Raw genomic sequence first — 25,419 nt, 5'->3', positions numbered from 1 at the left:
TTCCTCAGCACCACATAAGCAAAAAGAAAAAAGCCGGAAGTGGCGCTGTGGCTCAAGTGGTAGAGAGCTAGCCTTGAGCTGAAGAGCTGAGGGACAGCGCGCAGGCCCACAGTTCAGGCCCCATGACTGGACCCCCCCCCAAAAAAAACAAAAAACAAAAACCTTCATATAAACCAGGTGCCAGTGGCTCATGCCTATAATCCTAACTATTCAGGAGGCTGAGATCTGAGGATCGCTGTTCAAAGCCAGCTTGGGCAGGAATGTCCATGAGACTCTTATCTCCAATTAACCACCAGTAAACCTGAAGTGGTGCTGTGTCTCAAGTGGTAGAGCCCTTGCCTTGAGCTGAAGAGCTCAGGGACAGTGCTCAGGCCCAGAGTTCAAGCCTCATGACTGACAAAACAAAAAAAAGCAAAAACAACAACAAAAAAACCTGTTCATATACATGTGCCCAAGGAGATATTTATGACTTCCCTCTTCTTAGTGGGAAAGCTGAAAATAAATGTTCACAAATACAGGAATCCAGATACTCAAAGAAGCTAAGATGAATGAACTAATCCAGGCATGGTTGCACATGTCTGTAATCCCAGTTCTCAGGAGGCTGAGGCAGGAGAATTATGAGTTGCAGGCCAGCCAGCCTACAATATATAGGATGACCTTGTCTCAAAAAAACCACCACTAGATTTATATGTCATAACACCAACATGTGATAAATATATGCACATTTAAAAAGAACATGTAGCATCATAAAAAGATATAGACATTATACATATATGTATATATACATATATACATGTGTGTGTGTGTGTGTATACACTATAGTTGTACAAGGTTACACACCAAAATCTCACCAGCAGCTGCCTGAAGAGAAAATGCATAGATTACATCCATTTGTTTTGCCTGGTGGTGGAATATGTTAATAGAGCCCATGTCTGGCACACAGAAAGGCCTGAGCTTGATCTCCAGCACCCAGGGGAAAGAGGGGGATAAAAAAAGTTGGGGAATTTATCTTCCTAGTTTAACATCTGTTAACTGTGCATAACAATTGTCTGTTACATTTTTTTCCAATTAAGTAGCAAGGGGATTCAGCTGCTCCTAGGTTTCCTTAGGGGCTTCCACTTCCTGCTAAAGTGTGGAAGAAGTAGCTACCCCTGAGCTCCACTACAGATCACTCTGCTCCCTGCAAAATCTTTGTGCTCTCGAGGGGCCATAGAGGCTGAATGCAGTATCAACTGCGCCTCAAGCCTCCCAGAGTAGAAACTGAGACCTTCATGAAAACTGGCAGGGCTGGAGAAAGGACGCTAGAGAGAAGAGAAGAATATGGATACAGGGGGAGAAGCCAAGGCCGGAGCAGTGCATGTCTGAGCCCTGAGGTTGGAGGGGGCAGGACTGGAGTCTAGGTACTTTTTCAGAGGAGTAATGGTCATTGATGCCCCAAGCTGTAAGAGGTGTGCTCTACAGTTGCTTCTTAGATCAGAGTACAAATGATTGGCTCCTCTAGGAAAGGGCTCTCTATCTTCCATGCTCATGAGAAGAAAAAAGCCTGGTCCCAGGCTGGCATCAGCTAACTCTGCTAGCATTTTCCTGTGAATCAGGAACAGAAACCAGCTGTGTGCAGTGGTCAGAGGCCATCCTGAACACTGCCATCTGCACAGTCACCCAAGGCAGGAGAGCTTGAGGCCCCAGCCTGCCAGGGTCATTAACTTGGAAGCGGAGGTTGCCTGGAAACAGCAGCTCAGCACAGAAGTGATCTCACAAAACAAACAGCAGAGATGCTAATTTCTTTCTGTCCATAATGAATAATCAAATATCCAGAGACTTCAGTTGAAAATAAACTTCCTCCAGATGCCTAGCATGCCCTGGATCAACCCTTGGCCCTGCCAAGCCTGCAGGCGCCAAGACTTGGACATCAGTTCATGATGCTGGGAGGGGGTGGCAAATTTGCAATCAGCTGAGACCCATACAGAGATTCCAGTGATAAAGATGAATTAGGAGACCCTGTCCACTGTCCTCTGGGCTACTTGCTCTCCTCTTAAGTATGCTCTCTTCTGCATCCCTGAGGGATGAGGAGAGGCTACCCTCAAGCCAATCAGCTTGGCTCCTGGGACCGGGGAGGGTTGTCTGGGTGTTCACCATCCCTGCACTTGGGGAAGCAGCTTGGCCTGCTTCCAGGCAGGCCAAAAGTACAGTGTTCTGAGTGCCTCTTCTGAACAACCGCAACAACAGCAATAATAACTAACGGCAGTAATAATACTGCCAAATATTGAGCACTGATGAATTTCTAACCTTCCAGACGCTGTCCCAAGTACTTTCAAGTATTAACTCACTACTAACTATGATTACCCTCATTTACATGAGGAAGTTGAGTCACAGAAGGTGAGATAAGCTCTCACAGGACTGTCTATGGCAGAGCTGGGATTCAAACCCAGTTATGGCCAGCTTCAGAAGCCATGCTTGTCCCCACAACACTGTTGGTCTTAAAAAGACAAACAAAAAAATTCCCAGAGCTCTCAAAACACAAGGTGTCTTCCTTGTCACCTGCATTCTCCTCAGATATAATGGTCAAGGTTATGGTTTATTCATTCATTCATGAATCGACCACTGGGCTGCTTTTGAGGGGTCTAAGTGAAAAATAGTCTGTCCTCCTGAAGCTTAGCTTATGGTTTTGGGGAGACAGGCGCTTGTAAGTAATTCATGAAGAATGAGCACAGGTGATAGGGAAGGGTTCTCTGAAGAGGTCATTTCTTTTTTCTGTTTGCTGCTCCTGGGGCTTGAACTCAGGGCATGGGCCCTGAACTTTTTTGCTCAAGGCTTGTGCTCTACTACTTGAACCAAAAACTTTCTGGTGGTTAATCAGCAGTAAAGAGCAATACAGACTTTCCTGCCCGGGCTGGCTTTGAACTGTGATCCTCAGATCTCTGCCTCCTGATTAGCTAGGATTATAGGTATGAATCACCAGCACCCAGCTTTAGGAGACCATTTCTTTTTTCTTTTCTTTCTTTCTTTTTTTGGTCAGTTGTGGAGCTTGAGCTCAGGGTCTAGGCACTGTCCCTGAGCTTTTTTTTTTTTTGGGTCCGGTAGTGGGGCCTGAACTCTGGGCCTGGGCGCTGTCCCTCAGCTCTTCAGCTCAGGGCTAGTGCTCTACCACTTGAGCCACAGTGCCACCTCCGGCTTTTTTTCTTTTTGCTATGTGGTGCTGAGGAATCGAACCCAGGGCCTCAGGCATGCAAGGCAAGCACTCTACCACTGAGCCATCTTCCCAGCCCTCCCTGAGCTTTTTCACTAAATGCTACCGCTTCACCACTTTGAGCCAAAGTGCTACTTCTGGTTTTCTGGTGATTAACTAAAGAGTCTCACAGACTTTCCTGCCCTGGCTGGCTTTCAACTATGATCCTCAGATCTCAGCATCCTGAGTAGCTAGGATTACAGATTTGAGCCACCAGCACCCAGCTATGAGGAGGCCATTTCTAAGTTGGGAACTGATCAAAGGGAGCCAGGTAGATGGGGAAGGCTATATTAGGCAGATGGAGCTACAATATGCATTTGTCAGAAAGTTCCTACAGTGTGAACTAAGAACAGCAAGTCCTGTGTAAGGAGGCACAGAGTAGGGGAAGGAGAAGCCAGAGGACTATATATAGTTTTGTGGTCATTTCTGGAAGCCTGGCCTTTTGCCAGTGGAAAGGAGAGCCCTGGCCAGAGAGAAGCAAGGTCTGGGCAGGATTTGGCTGATAGTCTCCTGCTGCCAGCCGAGGGATATGGTGGGAAAGGAGCAAGCCTGTGTAAAAGACCTACTCATGAGGCCACAGCAAGCGTCCAGAAGGTTAATAGGGGGTAAAAAGGAAGGATGACAGAGGGAACATAGAAAAGTATGTAGCCATGAGGGACATCAAATAGGGATACCCTATGGGAAGTGGGGATGAGGGACAAGAGAGAGGAGGGGGAGGGCATTGTGCGAAAGGAGAGGCACCTAGGATGAGACCCAGGCACCCACTGAAATAAGGACAAGAGGAAGAGCAGGAACTTTAGGCAGTGAGTCTGGTTTTAAACAGGCTGAGCGTGAGGGCCTATGAGTTTCCAAGCAAGCATCTTCTGCAGGGTGAGCTACACAGAGCCCTGTCCCTTCACTTCAACTAGTCTCAAGACAAAGAAGAAACTTGGGGATGCTGCTCCCTTTTGCCCAGCTATTCACACTCCAGGAACAGGAGGAGGACAGCAATGAACTCCTAGGCTTCCTGGCAGGCTGTCAGGAGTTAGGGTGGGATGCTATGTGGGTATGATCTAAGAGTCCTCCTGGAAACATAGAGGCAGAGCTAGGAGAGAGGGAATGATGGAAACCCTGGAGAAGAGCATCTCCCAACACGCAGCTGATACCCTTTCCTTTCTCTACTGTGGCAGGTAAGGCTGATTCTCCATTCTTTTTGCTCTGGGGACCTCAGGAGACAACCATTAGTAGATGCAGTCTTCACCCAGTTGTTCCGTTTTAGAGGCAGTACTAGGATGTAGTGAATCCCCCTGGTCTCAGGTGAGAATGCCACTCAAGTGAGGTCTGTATTCCAGTGTTAGCTCAAGGGGCTCCCATAGAGGGAGAGATAGAATGATCTCAGAAGCATTGATACATGTGGCCCATCCATGTATTCCTGAAAACAGTCCCAAAGATCCACCACAGCAGGCTTGGAGTTGAGGTCCTGGACCCAAGTGTCCCCATAAAGTCTAAGTCCTGACTAGCCACCAAGATTTCTGAGAGATGGCTCAGGCCTTTAAGAGTGCCCAGTGGGCCGGCCGCTGGTGGCTCACGCCTGTAATCCTAGCTACTCAAGAGGCTGCGATCTGAGGATCGCGGTTCAAAGCCAGCCCAGGCAGGAGAGACCGTGAGACTCCTATCTCCAATAAAACCACCAGAAAGCCGGAAGTGGCGCTGTAGCTCAAGTGGTAGAGCGCTCGCCTTGAGCTGAAGAGCTGAGGGACAGCGCCCAGGCCCCACGGCTGACCAAAAAAAAAAAAAAAAAAGAGTTCCCAGTGGGTTGGGGCTCACAAGTCCTTTCCCAAGGCCCTCTTAAGAACCAATGCCTTCTGGGAGACTCACCAGCTTCTGGAAGAGGTGGCCCATGGTGACCTGGCTGTCCCACTGCTGCACCTTGGGGCAGAGGTTGTCGTAGAACTCCTTGTGGATCTCATAGATGTCCTGGATCTTGTAGAAGATGGTCTCAATCTGCTGGATTGTGAGTACGGGCTGGGAGGTGGTGGCTGTGGCCTTCAGGGGTTTCATGGGCTAGGAGAGGAGGAAGAGCAGAGGTGAGAATGAATAAAACAGAGTGCTGGCAGGCCCCAAGCAGATTGTGACACTGATTAAAACTTTGTGATGTCCAAGTCATGCCTAGACAAGGCCACCAAAGGCAGGGCACTGGCAGCTGCTCTCACAGGCCCTGACACGCCATGTGCAAGGAGAAGGAACCTGGCAGCAGGACCGTGGCCCAGGAGTCAGAGACATTCCCCACCCCAATCAGAGGTGGCATCCAGCTCATGCCTATGAGGGCTCACTGAGAGGTTTAACAGGACCCTTCTTTTCCACATTGCCCTCATGGCCTGAGTCTTGAAGCTTCCTCATCACACTTCAATGGAAAGGAGGATGGACTGGGAACTGAGCTGTTTAGTTTCTTCCTTTCAGGAAACAAGGTGATTCTCTGACTTGAGGCCAGCTCAGACGCCCTGATATTTCAGGTTCTCACTTAGAGAAAGGTGCAGCTACCTGTATGACAACTTCCTATTTTCCATCCCCATGGCCGACATTGTTGAACAACCATGATGAACCAGTGAGTGTGGTTGTGGTCTTAGGTCCTTTCTCAATTGACATGAAAATGAAACTTATCAGTCATCCCTGCTTGTCTACACCATGTACACGAGGGTCTTCAAGTGGCAATGAGGCAGTGACAGATGGTAACACAGGACCATCTGTCTATGCTAACATAGGCCTAGCCCTAGGCTGGTGCAGATGGTAACACAGAATCATCCCCACACTGCTTGGGCTAATGAGGCTCAGGTAGTAAGTCTCTGTATTTTCTAAATCACTTACTGATCTACAGGTGGTGGTATACACCTGTATTCCCAAATACTCAGGAGTCTGAGGTAGGAGAATCACTTGGGCCCACGAGTTTAAAACCATTCTAAATAAATAATCAAGATTCCTATAAGGAGCTAGAGGCATGGCTCAGGTAGTAGAGCAACAGCCAATGAGCAAAAGCATCAGATGAGATCAAGTTTCAGTCTTGGGCAAAAAAAAAAAATCAAGACTCCCATGAATAAATAAAAATAAATATAAACAATAAATCCTCCACAAGGAGTAAATATTAATTTTGCAATCATAAAACCTCCCAAGATGTCCAAACTATGCTCCAAAGGCCACGTAGGCACAGGGTCTGAAAACCTGCCACATGGAGAAGACTGGAGAGGAATGGGCCTGTTTCTGGAAGAGAGGCCTGGGTTGGGTAGGCTGATATTCTTCTAAAGGCTGAATGGAAAGAGTTCTTCAGCTTAAGACAAGGTTACCTGTAGACCTAGCAGCAGTGGGGAGAAGTGAAGGGTCAGATTTGGGCTCTCTAGAGCTGTCCCCCACTATCTCCCAGGATGAGGTAGTGAGCTGCAGACAGGAGAAGCATGCTAGCAGACCACAAGCAACTCATCTGATGAAAGGGCTGGACTGGAGGGAACAACTACATGAGCAAAACCAAAGCTATCCTTAGTTCCCATAAATCTTGACCACCAGCTTGAGCTGGCCACAGCAGCTAGACTTGCTGTCCAGCTTCCTCTGTCCTCCTTCCGATGGAGCTGAGCCCAAGTTTGTCCATAAGAGAAAGTCTCCCCTGTGTAAATACCCAGCCAATGCTTAACTTCTGGCCTCCTTGCCCTCCAAGCTCTACCAAGTCCAGAGAAAAGCAGGCCCTCTCCTGCTGACTCACTCCATGCTAGAAGGAAGTGACCCTCAGTGTGCAGTCCTTGCTGGGCAAAGGGTGTGGGTTTGAACTCTGATTCTGCTACTTAATACTTATAAGCAGATCACCTACCACTTCTGGGCTTAGCTTTGTCAGCTGATGTTAAGATCCAAAGCCTTACTTTATATAAAGTATCTAGAATGTGCCAGGCACACAGAAAAGTAACCAATATTAGTATGAAAATAATGTACCAAGGCAACTAGCATGAGGCAAGACTTGGAGTACTCAGTGGTGGACAACTTCCCATCTAGCAGGGGAGACAGATCAGACAAGTAGACTATCAACTATCTAATGACATATAACAGTAAGTGCAATGAAGGAAACTAGGAGACCTCCTGAGACAGGGCGGTGAAGGACAGCTTCTCCAAGGAGATGAATGTGTAGGGGGGTGAGTGATGCGGGGAATGGCACTCCAGGATCATGCCAGGTCTGGAGGCAGGAATGGGCTTGGTGAGAGAGAGGGGTTGAAAAGGTGTGTGTTCTATAGGTAAGAATTGGGAATAGCCTAAGACAGGGCAGGGTAGATCCTAGGTTTATGTCTGTGGGGGGAGGTGGTCCATGCAGTGGAAGGATAACAAGTTTTTGTTTGTGTTTTAAAGTGATAATGGGGTTTGAACTTAGGGCCTTGCATTTGCTAGGCAGACAGGTTACCAGCCAGCCTTTTTTTGTGTTTTTAATTATTTTTCTTGTTTTAGTTGTTTAGGGTTTTGCCTAGTGCCAACCTGGACCAGCATCAGCTCCTTCTTAGTGTTCATAATTGGTATTTCAGATAAAAACCATCATGCTGGACTTATTGGTTGAGATGGCTTTTTGTCTAGGCTAGACTCAAACCATGATTATTCACAGTTCTACCTCCTGATTAGCTGGTATTATAGGTGTTTACCACTGCAGCTACACCTCCCTCCCCTTTCTGGTGGTATTAGGGTTTGAATTCAGGGTTTTGTGCTTGCTGGGCAAGCAATCTACCACTTGAACTACATCCCCAGTCCTTTAGTTTTTAGTTTGTTTTTCAGATACGGTATCTTCCTTTTACAGGTCTGGCCTCAGAACTCAACCCTCTTGCTTCTGTCTCTCAAGTAGCTGTGATTACAGGCACATGCTGCCATACTCAGCCTAGGAAGAAGTACAGATTTGACTCTGCAACTGACCCAGCTTTCTGTGTGAGCCAATATTTGGGAGACTATTTTTGTGACCTGTATCCCTGAATTTGAGAACTGTATAAACTATTAGAATAAAATGAACCAACAGTGAACAATGTGTGACAGCCTATTCTTGTCCAACTTAGACTAGAAATATCAACCAAATGGTTCTAAGGTCGCACAGTAGGCTTCTTGGAGGAGAGAGAGAGAGAGAGAAGGATCTCAGCTGGGGAGATCTAGGAAAGTAGGGGGGTGGGGAAGGAGAGGAAGCTGGTAATATATTATATGCAGCAGAAACTAGAAGTCAGTACATTGTTTTCCCAAGCCTAGGTGGAAGGATAGAGAGCCTCCCAGAGGTCCCCCACCCCCAGAGCCCAGGTTTGATGTCATTGTTACCATTTTCTATGTAGGACCCAATGGAAGGACTAAGTAGCCACAAAGTCCCAGAGCCACCCATGTTTGCCCTGCCTTGGTGCAATCTTCACTGTGAGGGAATAAAGGAGATGGAGTTGGGGAACAGTCCTGGGGAGACAAAGGGGATAGGATTTCTCAGAAGCAACTGTAGAAGCATCACTCATCTGCCGCCTACACAGGCAGTCTCAATACACTCAATACACTCAACGCTCTGCTTCCTCCTGAACTTCCCACTCTGTCTACAAAAGGGGAAGAAGAGGATGATGGGCAGTAGCCAGTCACATGGACAAGTCTGTACTGGGGACAGGAGACATTCCCACATAAGACTGAGGACCTTTGCTCTTAACCCTGAGTGTATGTGGGGGAGAAGGAAGGGGTGGCTGGTTCTTAAGGCAGCTATTTTTTCAGGCCCCATTGTGTGTGAAGGGCACCACTAGGAAAGGTGAGGACCACTAGGAGTGGGGCAGGCACTAGCAAGAGAAGGGAGGAGTAATGAAGAGGGTGCATGAGGATGAATATAGTCTAAGCAGTTTGCCTGCATGCATGAACGCAGAGCCATGAAACCTGCTGATTTTTTATTTTAATTTTTTCGGTGCCAGTTCTGAGGATTGAAATCAGGGCCTCATGCTCTCACTTGGTTTTTTTTTTTTTTCTGTACTACTTTAGCTACACCTCCACTTTGGGCCTTTTGCAGATTAACTGGAGATAAAAGTCTTACGGACTTTCCTATCTGGGTTGGCTTCAAACTGTGATTCTCAGATCTCAGCCTCCAGCATAGTTAGGATTACAGTGTGAGGCACCAGCACCTGGCTGAAATTGTTTTCAGAAGGGGGACTGGGATAGGGAAGAGTGATGTGGGGATGGGGGGGAGAGGGGGTGAGATTGATCAGGATACATTGTATACATGTATAGAAATGTCACGATGACATCTTGTACAACTAATGTATGCTTATTCTTAAAAAGCAGCTATTTTTATCTGGCGAAGACTCATATATGGGCCTTTGGTTTTTTGAGGCAAGGTCTTACTATGTACCTGACCTTTTGACCCCTGTACTACTAGCCAACGAGCTAGCCTTCCAGTCACCTCCCTCCTCCCATGTCCAGCTGCACAGGGTAAGGACCCCTGGCTCACTGTCTAATCCAAGGAGAATAGTGAAAAAGAAGTCTTGGAGGACTTGGCTTCCAAGCCTGAGATCTTTTCAGGAAGACCCTGGCTGGGTAAGCTCTGACTTCACAGGTCAGGTCTACTGTGTCCCCCAGCAAGTGGTCTTTCGAAATAATGGAAAGAAATCTGCCCACTTCCTCTACCTCCTACCTCAGAAGGCTGGGTGCCTGTAAGGCACTTTGCTCATCTGTCACCTTGGTCATAACTCACAGGAGCCCAGGAAGGAGGTGTCATTAACCTATTTTGCAGATAAGAAGTTGAGATGCCCACAGACAATAAACTTTAATGTCAAAGTTGAGAATGAGAGTCTGAGCAGGCGCCCGGCAGAGGTGGGATGTGCTGTGGCTAACAACCCCACACTGTGTGGTCTCAGCACAGGCAACAATGCAGAGCCCAAGCCACTGCTCAAGGTCTGGGCGATGTAGAATTACGAAGTAGCTGCTTTTCTTTCTTTTGCCCTCTACCTCAGCCCAGGCACCCAGATCTCACTTGTAAGGAGCCCCCCAGGACCCAAGAAGGTTCTAGAAGATTATTCCCAATGCGAGCCCCAGCTAGGGACCTCTGAACAGAGCCTTCTGTGCTGCCTTCAGTCTGCTTGTGCTTACACAGTCTTATTAGGTACACATGCCCAGCCTTTTGCATACCAGGAAGTGGTAAGGGGAAAACAGTCATGCAGTCCCACTTGGCACTGCAAAGTCATTCTTTGAGTATAAAGGGAGCTATGGGAATGGAATAGTATGGAGTGAGGGCTCAGAGAGAAAGTTTCTCCTTCTTCCAGACCTCCAGGAAGAACAGAAAAGGCTAGGGAGGGAGGACTTGACGCCCCACCCCTTCCGGAGCCCTCCAGCTACAGGCCTGGCCTTTGTCCCTCTGCCCTCAGGTCAAGAAGGTACCTAGAAAGCCAGGCTTGGGTGGCTCATCCCTGTAATCCTAGTTACTTAGGAGGCTGAGATCTGAGGATCACGGTTTGAAGCCAGACTGGGCAAGAAAGTCCACAAGACTCTCATCTCCAATTAACCATCAGAAAACCAGAAGTGGAGCTGTGGCTCAAGGTGGTAGAGCATTGGCCTACAGCAAAAGCTCAGGGGGGCCGGGAATGTAGCTTAGTGGTAGAGTACTTGCCCAGCATGCATGAAGCCCTGGGTTAGATTCCTCAGTCCCACATAAACAGAAAAGGCCAGAAGTGGCACTGTGGCTCAAGTGGTAGAATGTTAGCCTTGAACAAAACAAGCTCAGGGACAGTGCCCAGGCCCTGAGTTCAGGCCTGACCGGACCCAAGAAAAAAAAAACAAGAAGAAGCAGGTGAACAAACTGGGGGGTGGGGCAGCCTCACAGTTTTGCCCTTAGGGCTTCAACTGTTCTGAAAGGCAGGGAGGGAGCTGTTATGTTTGCCCAGAAGAGGAGGCCTAAGGAAGGTAGTCTGGAATCTAAAGGCCTGGCACACCTCTGGTAGGGAGGAGGGAGAAGAAAGGGAAGGCTCCTCCTCCTCCTGCAGGGAAAGGGTGTGTTGACAGGAACAAAAGAGCCCTAACTTGTCTTTTCTGTTGGTGTAGGAGAAAATAACAGTGTCACAGTAACACTTAGGCTCTGTTCTAAGTGGCATGTGTACAAATTCACTTAATCTTTCACACCAACCCTGTGATGACAGTACTATTTGTGAACCCAGTTTGCATATGGAAATAACTGAGGAACTAGTCTTGTTCACCTGCCAAAGGTGGAGTGGGGAGTCAAAGCCAAGCATTTGGGTTCCTTTCAGCTATATATCTCACTAGTCAGGACACCTGGGACCCTTTTTTTTTGTTTTGTTTTGTTATAATAACACCAAGTGTATAAGGTATCTTTCATACACATCTAGGAGGCATTCTGCCTGCCTTCTTCTTTCAGCCAACCCAACACTGTATTAGGTCCCAAAGGATCAGTGACTTGGCTCAAACTCAGAGCGTTGAGCTCTTGCTTGGCTTGGATGCTAAGCTGGTGTTATAGTACTTGAGCCACAACTCTACTTCCAGCCTTTTTCTGGTTAATTGAAAATAAAAGTGGATTTGTTTGCCCAAACCACAATTCTCAGATCTCAGCTTGCTAAGTAGCTAGGATTATAGGCATGTGCAACGTGTACTGGCTTTCAGCTTATCTTTTCAGCTCAAGAAGAAAGAGACAGAAGGCAACAGTATTGCTACTGTTCCCCCTTAATAGCAATCTCAGGTCCCTGTGGTCACCTACAGGGTCACCAGTATTTATTTTGACTCAAGAGATGCCATATTGGGGCTGGGAAGGTGGCTCAGTGGTAGAGTGCTTGCCTAGCATGTATGAAGCCCTGGGTTCCATTCCTCAGTACCACATAAATAGGACTGGCAAAAAAAAAAAGAAAAAGAAAAGAAAAAAGAAACCATATTTCTATAACTTCTTTTTTTTTTAAATTTTCTTTGGGTTCGGTCATGGGGCCTGAACTCTGGGCCTGGGCGCTGTCACTCAGCTCTTCAGTTCAAGGCTAGTGCTCTACCACTTGAGCCACAGCACCACTTCTGGCTTTTTTTTTTTCTTTTTGCTTATGTGGTGCTGGAGAATCGAACCCTGGGCCTCATACATGCAAGGCAAGCACTCTACCACTGAGTCACCTTCCCAGCCCCTATAACTTCTTTTATAGTGTATGGCTCTAGCTTTTTTATTTATTTTATTTATTTATTTTTTGTTGGTTGTGGGGCCTAAACTCTGGGCCTGGGCGCTGTCCCTCAGCTCTTTAGCTCAAGGCTAATGCTCTACCCCTTGAACCACAGTACCACTTCCGGCCTTTTCTGCTTATGTGGTGCTGAGGAATCAAACCCAGGGCCTCATGCATGCAAGGCAAGCACTCTACCACTGAGCCACCTTTCCAGCTCTGTTCTATTTTATTATCAATTATTATTTATTTGTTACTGTGCTTAATTTGTAATTTGTCCATAAGTCTATATACATAAAGAAAAAACATTACATCCAAGATTCCATAGTATTCAAAGTTTCAGGCAGCCTTTCATGGATTAAAGGGGTGGGGGCAATTACATTTTCATCTCCAGATAAGGAAACTGAGGATTAAGGAGTTTATACATAGCTTTCCAAAGACAGTGACTTTTTCATTTCTAGATAGGGTCTTCTATATTGCCTAGGTTGGAATCAAAACTCTTGATCTTCCTGCCTCTGCCTCCCAAGTGCTGAGCTTACAGGTAAAGTGCCATCATGTCTTCAAGACAGTCATTTTTCAAACTCACAGCATATGTAAGAAATAATACGGCTGTGTATAGACACACATGCATATATACATCGAACGAAAAAAATCTCCTTAACTAGTACTTATCCTTACTGTGGGTGAGGCTCACTAATACTTTCTATTTCATTTTTAAGATGGTGATTCAACCCACTACACTTTCACAACCCAATAAAGGGTTGAAAAACAGGGTAATATGCCTACTATTAATGACATGGTAGACATAATGCTATAAGCGCTGGCTCAGACAGGAATCACATAACGGGTGCAATATCCCTCACTTGGAAAACATTATTGTATGAACCAATAAACGTCTTGGATCCTAAGATAAACAGCCTGGTGTACTGTAAAATGTCTTCACATTTTAGTAGTTACCCCTTGGGTAATAATGACTGTCTCGTAACACTCTGGGGCAAGCACATAAATGTATACCTTGCTTCTAAGAGTTAAGTTTCTACTGATTCCCTGATTCTACTGATTTTTTTTTCTGATAGCATCTTATGTCTCAGACTGCAAAACACCCAGAAGAAAAGAACTTTACATGCCACAATCACACTGCATAATATCCAGATGCATCTAATAAGCACTTTCTGCAAAGGCAAAAGCATCTTCAATCTGTGGAGTATGTTTATCTCTGGAAACATTTTAATAGTTCCCACCCGATTTGATTCTCAGAACAATTGCTTCATCTTAGCTGAGGGCTCAGGTTGGTCTAATGCCCCAGAGCTTTGGTGCTTCTCAGATAAGTTGATGTTAGGCAAAAATGAACCCCAAGATAAGGACTCAAATGGTTTTTCTTTCTTGCTATTGTTTCTAACATATTTATAAGATGATTTTTTTTGTTGCTTTGTATGTCCCTCCCCCACGGTATAACCCCTGTTTTCACTGTATTTGATGTTGGTATAATTTGGGGAGGGGAAGGGAAAAAACAAATTGTTTAAATAGGGATACAGGTGGACCCACTGCAACAATGAGATGTACAAGATGTTATGTTGAAAAATGAACTTTACAACTTGGGGTGGGGGATGGTAAGGGGAAACAAAGGAGGAGGCAACAATGCTTGATAAGAAATGTATTCATTACCTTGCTCATGTAATTGTAACCCCTCTGTACGGTATTTTCACACTAAAAAACTTATTCATTAGAACAATAACAACAACAAACACAGACAACTTCTGCCTCCCACTTTCTGAAAGAGGACCTTTGGAATAATGCTAAAGGTCTTTCTCAGGGAGGAGGAAGGACTTGGTCCAAGGATGACAAAGAGGTATCACTTTGATTGACTGGTGGAGACTGCCTAGAGAACAGGATGGAGAAGACAGCTGGGTGTTCAAACGGACAGAGCCCCATATAGATATAATGCCATGGTCATAGGTGACGCGATGTTTGCCCTCCCTAATTTATGCATCCTCTCCAGCCTTCCCCAGAGGACAGTAACAGAAAGTCAGTGGATACCAAGATTAAGCGGAGCTGTACCAATCTATGTCTGGTCCTCATTTATCTACCAACTCCAAAACCAATTGTAGAACATGACATTGGCTAAAGGGGCCAATGGCCTCTGGGCAGATACTTACCAGCAACAAGGCCTCCAACTGGTTGATGTAGATCTCTTCACTGGCCAAGAAACCAGACAGAACAAGTTTCCTCATCTCCAGGCCCTTCCCTGCTTCCACCTGCAGGAATACAAGCCAGAAGGAGGTATGAGAAAGGAGCCCAGATCCTAACAGGCCCATTTTCTTGCCTTTTTTTTTTCCTTTTTACTTCCCCCTTCCCTTCCCCCCCCAATCGTGGGGCTTGAACTCTGGGCCTGGGCTCTGTCCCTGAGCTCTTCAGCTCAAGGCTAGTGCTCTACTACTTGAGCCACAGAGCCACTTCTGGTTTTCTGGTGGTTAATTGGACATAAGAGTCTCACGGACTTCCCTGCCCAGGCTGCTTTGAAATAAGATCCTCAGATCTTAGCCTCCTGAGTAACTAGGATTATAGGCATGAGCCACCAGCACCCGGCTTTCTTTTAACATTTTTAAAGGAGGTAAAATTTGTACAATATGAAAATATGAAAGAAAAATAAACTACGTATATTCCTGCTACTCTCTTGCTTTTTATCTCCTACCCTATCTGCACCTTTTTTAAAATTTAATTTTAGGGGCTGGGAAGGTGGTTCAGTGGTAGAGCGCTTGCCTTACATGCACGAGGCCCTGGGTTCGATTCCTCAGCACCACATAAGCAGGAAAAAAAAAAGCCAGAAGTGGCGCTGTGGCTCAAGTGGTAGAGCATTAGCCTTGAGCTGAAGAGCTGAGGGACAGCACCCAGGCCCAGAGTTCAGGCCCCACGACCGGCCCAAAAAAATAAATAAATAAAAATAAAATTTAATTTTATTGTTAAGGTGATGGACAGAGGGGTTACAGTTACATATGTACTGAGTACATTTCTTGTCAAACTTGTTACCCCTTCCTCATTTTTCTCCCATTTTTCCTCCCCCATTACCCAACCCAAGTTGTACAGTTCATTTCCAACATATTGTCTTATGAGTATCTCTGTAGCATTGGTTTGCCCTTTGTCCTTTGTCTCACCATTTTGTTGTTCCCCTTCCCTTCCCAGGGTACCAAAATCAAATACAGTGACAACAGGGGATATAACATGGGGTGGGGGTGGGGGAACACACACAAAAAAAGAAATCACATTAAAAACAACAACATCAAAGAAAAACCTCTTTTCCATATCTTGGAGTTCATTTTTGCTTAGCATCATCTTTTTTTTGCGGGGGCGGCGGGGGGGGTCCAGTTGTGGGCCTGAACTCTGGGCCTGGGCGCTGTCCCTCAGCTCTTCAGCTCAAGGCTAGCACTCTATCACTTGAGCCACTTCCGGCTTTTTTTTCCTGCTTATATGGTGCTGAGGAATCGAACCCAGGGCCTCATGCATGCAAGGCAAGCGCTCTACCACTGAGCCACCTTCCCAGCCCGCTTAGCATTATCTTATATGGTCATATGCACATAGCTATTGAGCTATTCTGTTCATCTGCTAGGACTATCTTAGACATATACTAATTATTACATATGAGGGAAACCATGGGATCTATGTTTCTTTTTTTCTTTTTTGCCAGTCCTGGGGCTTGAGCTTAGGGCTAGGCACTGTCCCCGAGCTTCTTTTGAACTGGGGCCTGAACTCTGGGCCTGGGCACTGCCCCTCAGCTCTTCAGTTCAAGGCTAGCATTCTACCACTTGAGCCACAGTGCCACTTCCGGCTTTTTTCTTTTTGCTTATGTGGTGCTGAGGAATCAAACCCAGGGCCTCAGGCATGCAAGGCAAGCGCTCTACCACTGAGCCACCTTCCCAGCCCCTCCCCTAGCTTCTTTTGCTCAAGGCTAGCACTCTATCACAGCACTACTTCTGGCTTTTTCTGTTTATGTGCTTCAAGCAGGCTCCACAAGCACTCTATTGCTAAGCCACATTCCAACCCTGGATCTATGTTTCTTTGTATCCCCCTATTTCTTTTTCTTTTTTTGGGGGGGGTCTGGTCATGGGGCCTGAACTCTGGGCCTGAGCGCTGTTCCTCAGCTCTTCAGCTCAAGGCTAGTGCTCTACCACTTGAGCCACAGCAACACTTCCAGCTTTTTTCTTTTTGCTTATGTGGTGCTGAGGAATCGAACCCAGGGCCTTAGGCATGCAAGTCAAGCGCTCTACCACTGAGCCAACTTCCCAGCCCATCCCCCCATTTCTTGATTTGATATCCATCCATCTGTCCATCTGTTCGTCCATCCATCCGTTCATCCATCCACCAACCTAGCCAACTTGGTCATGGTGAACAGGACAACCAAGGACTGGCTCTCATGTCTGATGGGCAATTTAACAGAAAGAGGAAGATAAAAAGTTTACATAAGAGCCAGACAACAGTAGTTCACACCTATAATCCTAGAGACCCAGAGGATTGTAGTTTGAAGCTAGGCTGGGTAGCAAACTCCATGAGATTCCATCTCCAATTAAGCAACAAAAAACTAGGCTCAAGTGGTAGAGCATTAGCAGAGCAAGAACCCTCAGTTCAAACCTTGTCCTAGCCAAAAAAGTTTACAAAGGAAAATCAGTCCTAACAAGTAGGATATGGTTACATGGGAAGGTACAGCAAGGGTCATCCTCTAAGTCTGGGTGACAAATTCAGCCCCTTAAAGAAGTAGAGTATCAAGTGAGAGAAAAAGTGAGAGAATGGAGAATGGATGTCCCAGGCTTGTGGTCACTTATGACAAGAGCTTCCTGCGCCTGGGGACTTGATTCCACAACAGAATGTGTCAGCTCACCTCTGTCACCCTCTCAGCATTTCCTCCTGGTGTAAATACAGACCAAGGCAACTTCCTTCTCCCTGCAGCATTCCTGCTCCTCTGTGGGGGAAGATCATAGTCTGCTTAGCCTGGAATGACCAGCAACTAATCCAGTGCTTGGTACAGAGAAAGCACCCCATAATTTTTCTTATAGGATCCTCATGAGTCACCTAGCCTCTCCTCTCGTCTCTCTCCCTTTCCTCAGCCACATTCTGAAGCTTCCTTTCTAATCTCTTACATTTCTTCCTTGGATTCTACCCTCCCTCTGTGGTGGCCAAGCACTCTCAGAAGCTCTCACTCCCCCCGTCTACCCACTAAAGCTGAGCCAATCTTCTCAGAATGCTATCATATACCAGAAGCTTGTCAAGGCCTTCATGTGAATCCTGCAAAATTGGTCTGAATGATTTGTTCATTTCTCTATTCATCCAAAAGTTCCTGAATGCCCACTAGGCCCTTAAGTATAAATGGGAAAAAAGCAGACCACAGTCCCTGCTTTCATGTGACTTATAATCCAGTAAGAAAAAAAAAGATATCAGGTCCATAACCACAGTTCATAGATGCCATCACTTCCTTTACACCTGCAATGGGCCAGTACCTTCCCTACCTTTCCAATCTCCTACGTTGAGATCGCTGCCTTCCCAACATGTCAGGAGAAAGTGGCCTCTGAATGCAGTTCTATTGCTGCCACCTAATGCACCCTTCTGCCCTAGCTCTTTTCTTGGGTAATGCTATCTCTCCTTAAAGGCAGAGCTGAAATCTGGTCATGTCCTCAAGTCTCCCTGGATTGCCACACAGCCTGCAGAGGCACCCTCACCTATTACACGCAGTGATTTGGTAAGGTCTTAACAGCATCTGCATCACACCCTTCCTCCCCAAGGCCAACACTATTTGATACACCTGCCTTTATTGGGTTTGAACTCAAGGTCTCCAAGTACTTTATCACTTGAGCCAAGCTCCATGTGCTTTTTGCTTTAGTTATTATAGGGTTGTGTGTTTTTACTTGAAGCCAAGTTTGATCTTGATCCTTATACTTATTGACTGGGACGATTTCTTTCTTTTTTCAGAGCTGAACTCAGGGGTCTTACACTTGGCCAAGCAAGTATTCTTCCACTGAGCTAAATCCCCAATCCCCAATCCTTGTACTTATTTCCTAGCCACTAGCATAGTGGGATGACAGGCATGTGCCACCATGCTCAGCTTGTTGGCTGAGGTGGGATCTTGCTAACTTTTTGCCCAGGCTGGCCTAGAAACACAGTCCTCCAAATCTTTACTTTCTGACTGGCCCTCCATTTTATATACTCATTTAGCCTTCAAACACTCCACTGAGGGGAGTACTATAATTTCATGCTATACAAATGGGAAGACTTAAAAAGACATAAGGAAAGGGTCCTAGGTCACATGGCCAGGAAGCAGCAGGGCTGGAATTCTACCCTGGTCCTCTAACACCAAATTTTGTGCTCCTGCTGCTCTCATGATTTCTCTGCTTTCTGATTTCTTCTTCAAGTGTGGGTCACCTGCTCAACTGTTATCTCAAACAGATCCCTTCTGGGCATTGAGGAGAGTAAATGAAGCCACCAGAAACCTCATAAACTCCAGAGGAGAGTTGCTTTCCTACAGCTGGACCACCTGCCCCTGAGTCCTCACAGGTTTTTCCCATCTTTTTTCCGAGGTGGGAAACCTCTCCTCCCACTAGCAACCCAAATGGGAGACCCGACTGGAGGCTGCTGTCCCCAGAGTCTTTGAAATGTTATCTGACCTAGAGAGGGTCACATCTTGATCTGTAAAAGCTGTGACACAGAGGCGTTTGCAGATGTGATTAAATTTGAGATGGGGAAAGTCCAAAATTACCGAGGTGGGCTCTATGTAGCCACAAATGTCTTTATAAGAAGTGAGCAGAAGCCAGGTGCCAGTGACTTACACCTATAATCCCAGCTACTCAGGAGTCTGAGATCTGAGGGTCATAGTTTGAAGCCAGCCTGGACCAGAAAGTCTGTAGGACTCTTATCTCCAATTAACTAAAAAAAAAAAACTGGAAGTGGAGCTGTGGCTCAAGTGGTAGTGCTCTAGCCTTGAGCAAAAAATAAAGCTTAGGGACAGCGCCCAGGTCCTGAGTTCAAGCTCCAGTGCTGGCACAAAACCAACCAACAAACAAATAATTAAAAATAAAGAAGGGAGCACAGGGCTAGGGTTAGTTAAGAGGCAATGTAATAATGATGGTAGGGAGGATGGGACACTGCTGGCTTCAAAAGATAGAGGTTGGGACCAGAAGATAGGGATGCAGGAGGGCTTTAGAAGCTAGGAAAGACCAAGAAAGTGATTCCTTCACTCTAGAACCAATGAAACTGTGCTAGCCCTTTAAAGACTTCTATGTGTATACACATACACACATACCCATTCTCACTCACATAAAATTTCTAAACAAGAAACTAAATCTGTTGTTTTAGGGCATTAAGTTTGTGGAAATTTGTTTCAGCAGCATTAGAAAGCCAACACAGGCCCCCAGCGTTAGGGAAAGGCCTAAGTTATTTACCACTGGCTTCACAAGTACAGGAATCTAGTAGGTATTACCATTTAACCCTCTGAGGCACACAGAGTGCATAGTGCCAGCTACATCAGGTACAAGATCAAAGACAGCAGCGGGGCCCCAGGCCTTCAAGGTTGGGCCCATGATGTCCTCCATACTTGCTCTCTACTCTGGGGCTAGTGCATCCCATTCCCCACTTGTTCTATGCCAAGCAAAGATTGAGCTGAGGGCTTGGCACACAAGGAGTGCCAAGGAGTGCCACAAGGAGTACACTGTGAGCTTAACTGCAGAGCTGCATGGACTGGGACAAAGGGGAAGAACAACACCAAAGAAACCTTAATTCAACATAGCACAAGCAAGACCCTCAGCCCCTAAAGGAATTAATCCATTTCAGCAAGGCCTTTCCCACAAGACCGTTACCTCATAATCCAATCCTGAAGAGTGGTTTGAGGGGAAGACAAGTCAGAAAGATCTGTCCCCCAAAAGGTAACAAACAGGAATGCCCATCTAGGCTAGGATGAGGTGAAGGAGTCAGATAGTTTAATGATGTGAAATTAACCTTCATGTTTTACTAACAGGAGGCTTGTTGCTCAGTTACCATCCACCTAAGACTTCTTCCCTCTCCCCCTACCCCCTCTTCTGAGGGCCTACATGTTTCTGCTCTAGAACTACCTAGTAGTTCCCTAGCCAGTCCGTAGCATAGAGAACTGTCTTCTGGGTGGCATAGGCTCCTCTTCCTTTCCAGCTAGAATTTATGAAGTGCAGCCTTTGGTGGGCTTGTTCATGACTGGTGTTTTACACAATCTACACAAGCTGAAAACTTGTCAGCCCAAGACCCCTAATTCAAAGACATCAGGACGTTATGGTAGTATCTATAGATAAGCCTTGGCCAACTCTGCCTAAGTTTCTGCAACCTAAATAAAGCCTCCAAAAGTTTGGTTCTAGGCCAAGCCAAGAAACACACTCTCTAGGGACCTTGATCTCCTCCAACACAACAGTAAGAACTAAACAGACAGGATTGGCTCTCTGGCTATGCTTCAAAGCCATAGGCCAAACATCAAGGGTCAGAAACCCAGCAAATAGCACAATTCAGCCTGTGAGCCCACCAGCTTGCAACAAGCCTTCAGTGGGATCTGCCTGGAGATGCCACTAGGCCTAGGAGTCATGTGCATGGTTAGTCTTATACTTAAGCTAAGCCTTAGCTCCCAGACAGCTGGTGTCTCTCCGAAGCTGAGTCAGGGCCATTCAGAGATTCTCTCCTCTCCCCAGCCTTAGGTAGTAGGCAGGTCTCTTATCTTCTTCTTCAACAGAATTTAGAGCAGAAAGGATTGGGGCTAGCTGCAAAATTGCAGCTGCTCTCTCTTCTGAAAAGTGAATGCTTACATTTTGGGTTCCCTAATGTGATGGAAAACGTAAGCATTCCAGTGTTTCATATATCCCATCTTTCCTGGGTAACCATACTCACATACCACTCAATTTTGTTCTTTTCAACAACTTTTTTTAAATGGGAGGGTAGGGGTGCATAACAGACTGTGCTGTATAACCCAGGCTGGCCTTGAATTCCTGATCCTCCTGCTTTAGCTGTAATCCCAAATGCACCACCATACCTGGCCAATAACTGACTTTTTAAAACCAGTCTTATATGAGTCTTATTTCAAATCATGGAAGGAGATGAAAGTCGTATTTTTTTCTAGTATGTATACTTAATGAAGTACAAAATATATATTCAGAGCTACCTAAAATAATCTGCTAAGTCCCCCCTCCCCCAACCAGGTGGCCCATACTTCAGGAAACACTCAAAAGAGACAAAGAAGCCAGGTGCTGGTGACTCATGCCTGTAATCCTAGCTACTCAGGAGGCTGAGATCTGATGATCGAGGTTCAAAGCCGGCCCAGGCAAGAAAGTCCACGAGACACTTATCTCCAAAAACCACTGGAAAACTGGAAGTGGCGCTGTGGCTCAAGTGGTAGAGAACTAGCCTTGAGCTGAAGAGCTCAGGAGCAGCACCCAGGCCCAGAGTTCAAGCCCCACGACCAATCAATTAAAAAAAAAAAAAGGAAAAGAAAAGAGAGAGACACAGGCAGGGGGAGCTGGTACTGCACAAGGAGACAAGGAATGGACCTAGGCATGTAGGACAGAAATACATGCATTTCAGAGAATCCATTAAAGGTTGGCACAGAATAACACCTGAAGCTTTAATCTGGAATACAAAAGGGCTTTTTATTCCTGACAAATGAGTTCCTTGAAATAGCAGCTTCCACAAGGTCCCACCCACCAACCCTACCTACCTTTAAATAGAACTGTGTGAAAAAAAATTTGTAGGGTAAAACATCATTTTACAGAGGGGAGGTAATGTTGATATCAGTCTCTGTATTATGAGTTTACAGATCATTAACCCCTCAAAGGGGACATCTGGGTTGAGAGATGCAGCAAACTCCAAATGCAGCTCTCTAGAAAACCACCACCAGCTTCGAATCTGTCCCTCAGGAAGATGAAGTAGCTCAGAAATCACAATAAAACTAGGATTGATTTATAGGGCCAGCATTTGGGCACATGCTCAGCAATACAACTACTATTTAAGGTAAGTACCCCTGAAGTAAAGTAATAGCAAAAAGCAAATTGCCTTGGATTCCTCCCAGCAGCCATGGAGGAGTGAGCCAAGACTGCAGTCCAGGACAAGAGTGCACCATCCAGAAAGGGCCCCCGTGGCAATACACGTGCACATACACATGAACATATGTGCCCATGCACACACTCATTGTAGCCCTGACTCAGCCAGAAGTGGTTTTTCCCTCCGACCCTTTTATCAGAACTCTTCTCATGGCCTGACTGCTCTCTCACTGTGCTCTCTCCTCTTCCCTGTGCACATCTCCTTTGCTCTCAACTCTTTGACATAAAGGCTCATACCTTGGTCACTATTGTGCCTGGCAGAGTGCTTTGAACCTGCCAGTGTTTGTTGAATGAATCAACAAACTTTCTTTCTAGCTTTCTGCAGACCTTGACTTGGTTTTCCTTCTAAGACCAAGCCTGATAGAGAAGGGCATTTCAGAGTTGTTCAGGATGGGCCAGGACTCCCCACATTGGAGGCTCTTGGAACATAATGGGAGCAGCAAAGAGAAGGCAAGACTCCATTCAGTCTCCATGGGAACCTGGGAGGAAAGGCAATCTTCAGGTGTGATGTGTCCAGGTCCTCTTTGGTAGCCATAGGTTACCTCTTGAGAACACTTCTGAAATGGAACAAGGCCAAGGACTTGGTATACCCTTTGTGAGACCCAGTGAGCTTCAGTCATCCTGCAGATTCCCACTGGCACCAGCCACACACCAAGCACCATGTAGTGTTCAGCAATGAGTACAACCTGGCCTTGCCCTGGAGGGGAACAGGACAAGACTGAGGAGGTAGATTTCTAAGAGTTCCAAGCAAAAAGAAACAGGGTCAGTTCAAGACTGAGGCATGAGCCAGAATCCAGAAAGGGTGAGCCCAGGAGGCAGCATGCATGGATCCACATGTGTGCTGTGGAGAGCTTCTCAGAGAAGGTCCATTAGGAACCCACAGACCTCCCATTCCACATATTGCTAAGCTCTTAGCCCAACTACTTGTTCATGAGCACACTTTTCCCCTCCTGTTGCTCGTGAGGGAGCTAGTCAGACCCTGGGTAAAGAGGCCTATGGACCCAATGAAAGCCATGACTTACCCCTAGTGTTCTAAGCCACGTCACTGAACAGAGGTGAAGTGCCAGCGTCCCATTGCAGCTCCTCTCCTCCACTTCTACCAAGGCCTGCAGCCACTGTTCCACTCCTGCTCCACACATCAGCCACCTACTTACGCTGGGTCTGAAGGCTATTTTTACCTCCATTAGCTCCTCCTGGAGCCACACTGTAGTGTGGGTGTGGCAAGACTGCAATCCTCCTCTTCTGGCAAGGGAAATGTTCAGAGACAGCTTCATATTCTAGTCATGTTCTGGGCACCACGCCCTCTAAGGCTCACACTCCCTGTTTAGCAGCCTGGCTTTGCAGTGGGCAAATTCCTTACCCTCGACCTCTCAGGTACAAGAAGGCCATCCCTTCCAACCACGCAAGAGAGGAGCTGAGCAATAGGCCTAGCTTGGAGCTCTGAGGCAGGTCCAAGTGAGAGGGGAAGACTAGGGTGGTGGGCCATGCCACAGGCAGAGCTGACATTCCCAGCAGAAGCCTGGTATCTTAGAAGGGGCAATAGAGCAGGTAAAGGGACTGGGATAATCACTCCTCTTCTGCACTGACTGGAGAAACATAGCTGCAGGAAATGCCCATGGCTCTGTAGTAGGTCACTAGTCCTGCCCATGCCCACCTTGGGAAAAGCACCCACCTACTTGGCTGGTGTCTCAATCAGCTGTTAGCTCCCTCTCTTGAGCTGACTTCCTTCAAGGAAGCCCTATGACCTCTGGTTCTTGACCTTTCCAAATGCTCTCTTGCTCAACCATGATGCACTAAGACCCCAGTCTCCTCTCTTGGAAAGAGGGGTGACTCCCTTGGCCCACACCTCATAAGTGTGCCCTTATCCCCCAGTTGTCATAGAAACAATGAATTACGACCCACTGGTTTCAAAGTCAGCCTGGGGGCAGCAGGCTCACCCCACTGACAGCCCGCCAGGTGGCTCACATCACTGCCAGAAAAGAGCCCTCAGCACAGCTGGCCCAGACCCTGAGGACAACTGATGCAGGGCGAGCCGGCACTGCCCCTTTCCCCCCAGCAACAGCTGCAGGAAGGGCGCAGCCCATAGATCCCCTGGCAGGCCCACGCCAGCCCCTCTCACACTGCTCTGGGAGGTGCTTCCACTCCACTAGGAGACTGGGGCACACATCAGCCATTGCCTTCGCCGCCCGCACGCGGCTTCGGTGGCAGTCAAGAGCTGCCAGCCCTGCCCCCCCACCCCCCACCAGCATCCAGGGCGTGTCACATTCCCACCTTCACAGCCACCAAGAAGGGGGACCCTGAGCCGGGGCTGGTCGGGGTTCCCAGCTCACACTCCTCCAGGAGAAACACATCTTCATCCTCCAGGACCTTGTCCAAAAAGCCTATTGCCTCCTCTTCCTCTTCCATGGCAGCGGGAGCCCGCCGAGGGCAAACAGGAAGCGGGGTCCACGCAGCAGCAGCAGCAGCAGCAGCCGCCCCACCACCACCACCACCAGTAGCAGCAGCCGCCGCCACCGGCGGCGGGAGGGAGGCAGGCAGGCAGGCAGGCAGGCGGGCGGGCAGACGGACGGACGGACAGACGGACGGACGGGTGGGCCGGGCGTTCGGGGAAGGGCGCAGGGCAGGCCTACACCAGCACGCCGGCCTCCCCGGAGTCAGTCCTGGCACCTGGCCGCCGGCTCTTGATGAAAGGCTCCATTATGAACCTTTTCCAGCCGCCGCTTTCCAGCTCTCCTGTGCGCCGGGCTGCGGGCCCGCCTCCCGCGCGAGTCCCCACCCAGAGAAAGGGGAAGCGGGGCCTCCGGGCAGCCCCTGCCGACCCTCGGGAGCTCGGGTGCTGCGGTCGTCCTGGGGCTGTCACCCGGACCAACGCGGGGCGGGCGGCGCCCTCCGCGGCCCTTCCTGGTGTGTGCACGCGGGGCCGGCACAGGCGGGATCCAGACGCCCCTCCAGAGCTTCGCTCTCCGCTCGGCTA

The 25,419-nt window shown here is 47.5% G+C and overlaps 1 protein-coding gene across 4 annotated transcripts in view; it reads right to left on the bottom strand.

Annotated features, from left to right (window-relative positions):
* Abr (active BCR-related) overlaps nucleotides 1–25,419 on the bottom strand; it is a 218,730-nt gene that overhangs the window by 62,679 nt on the left and 130,632 nt on the right. For 2 of the 4 annotated variants that reach the window (XM_013016535.1, XM_013016536.1), the window contains exons 3-4: nucleotides 14,517–14,615; nucleotides 5,084–5,269 (exon numbers count right to left, since the gene is read on the bottom strand). In XM_013016535.1, the coding sequence (XP_012871989.1) occupies nucleotides 5,084–5,269; nucleotides 14,517–14,615 (285 nt within the window). Of the gene's footprint in view, nucleotides 1–5,083; nucleotides 5,270–14,516; nucleotides 14,616–17,230; nucleotides 17,312–24,716; nucleotides 24,873–25,419 lie in introns of those variants that run through there. The other 2 variants (XM_013016537.1, XM_013016538.1) reach the window with 2 other exon arrangements.

This window comes from Dipodomys ordii, unplaced genomic scaffold (genome assembly GCF_000151885.1).
Source record: "Dipodomys ordii isolate 6190 unplaced genomic scaffold, Dord_2.0 Scaffold31, whole genome shotgun sequence".
NCBI classification, from domain to species: domain Eukaryota; kingdom Metazoa; phylum Chordata; class Mammalia; order Rodentia; family Heteromyidae; genus Dipodomys; species Dipodomys ordii.
Note: the sequence above shows the minus strand (reverse complement) of the source record. Positions and strands in the feature narration are given on the sequence as shown.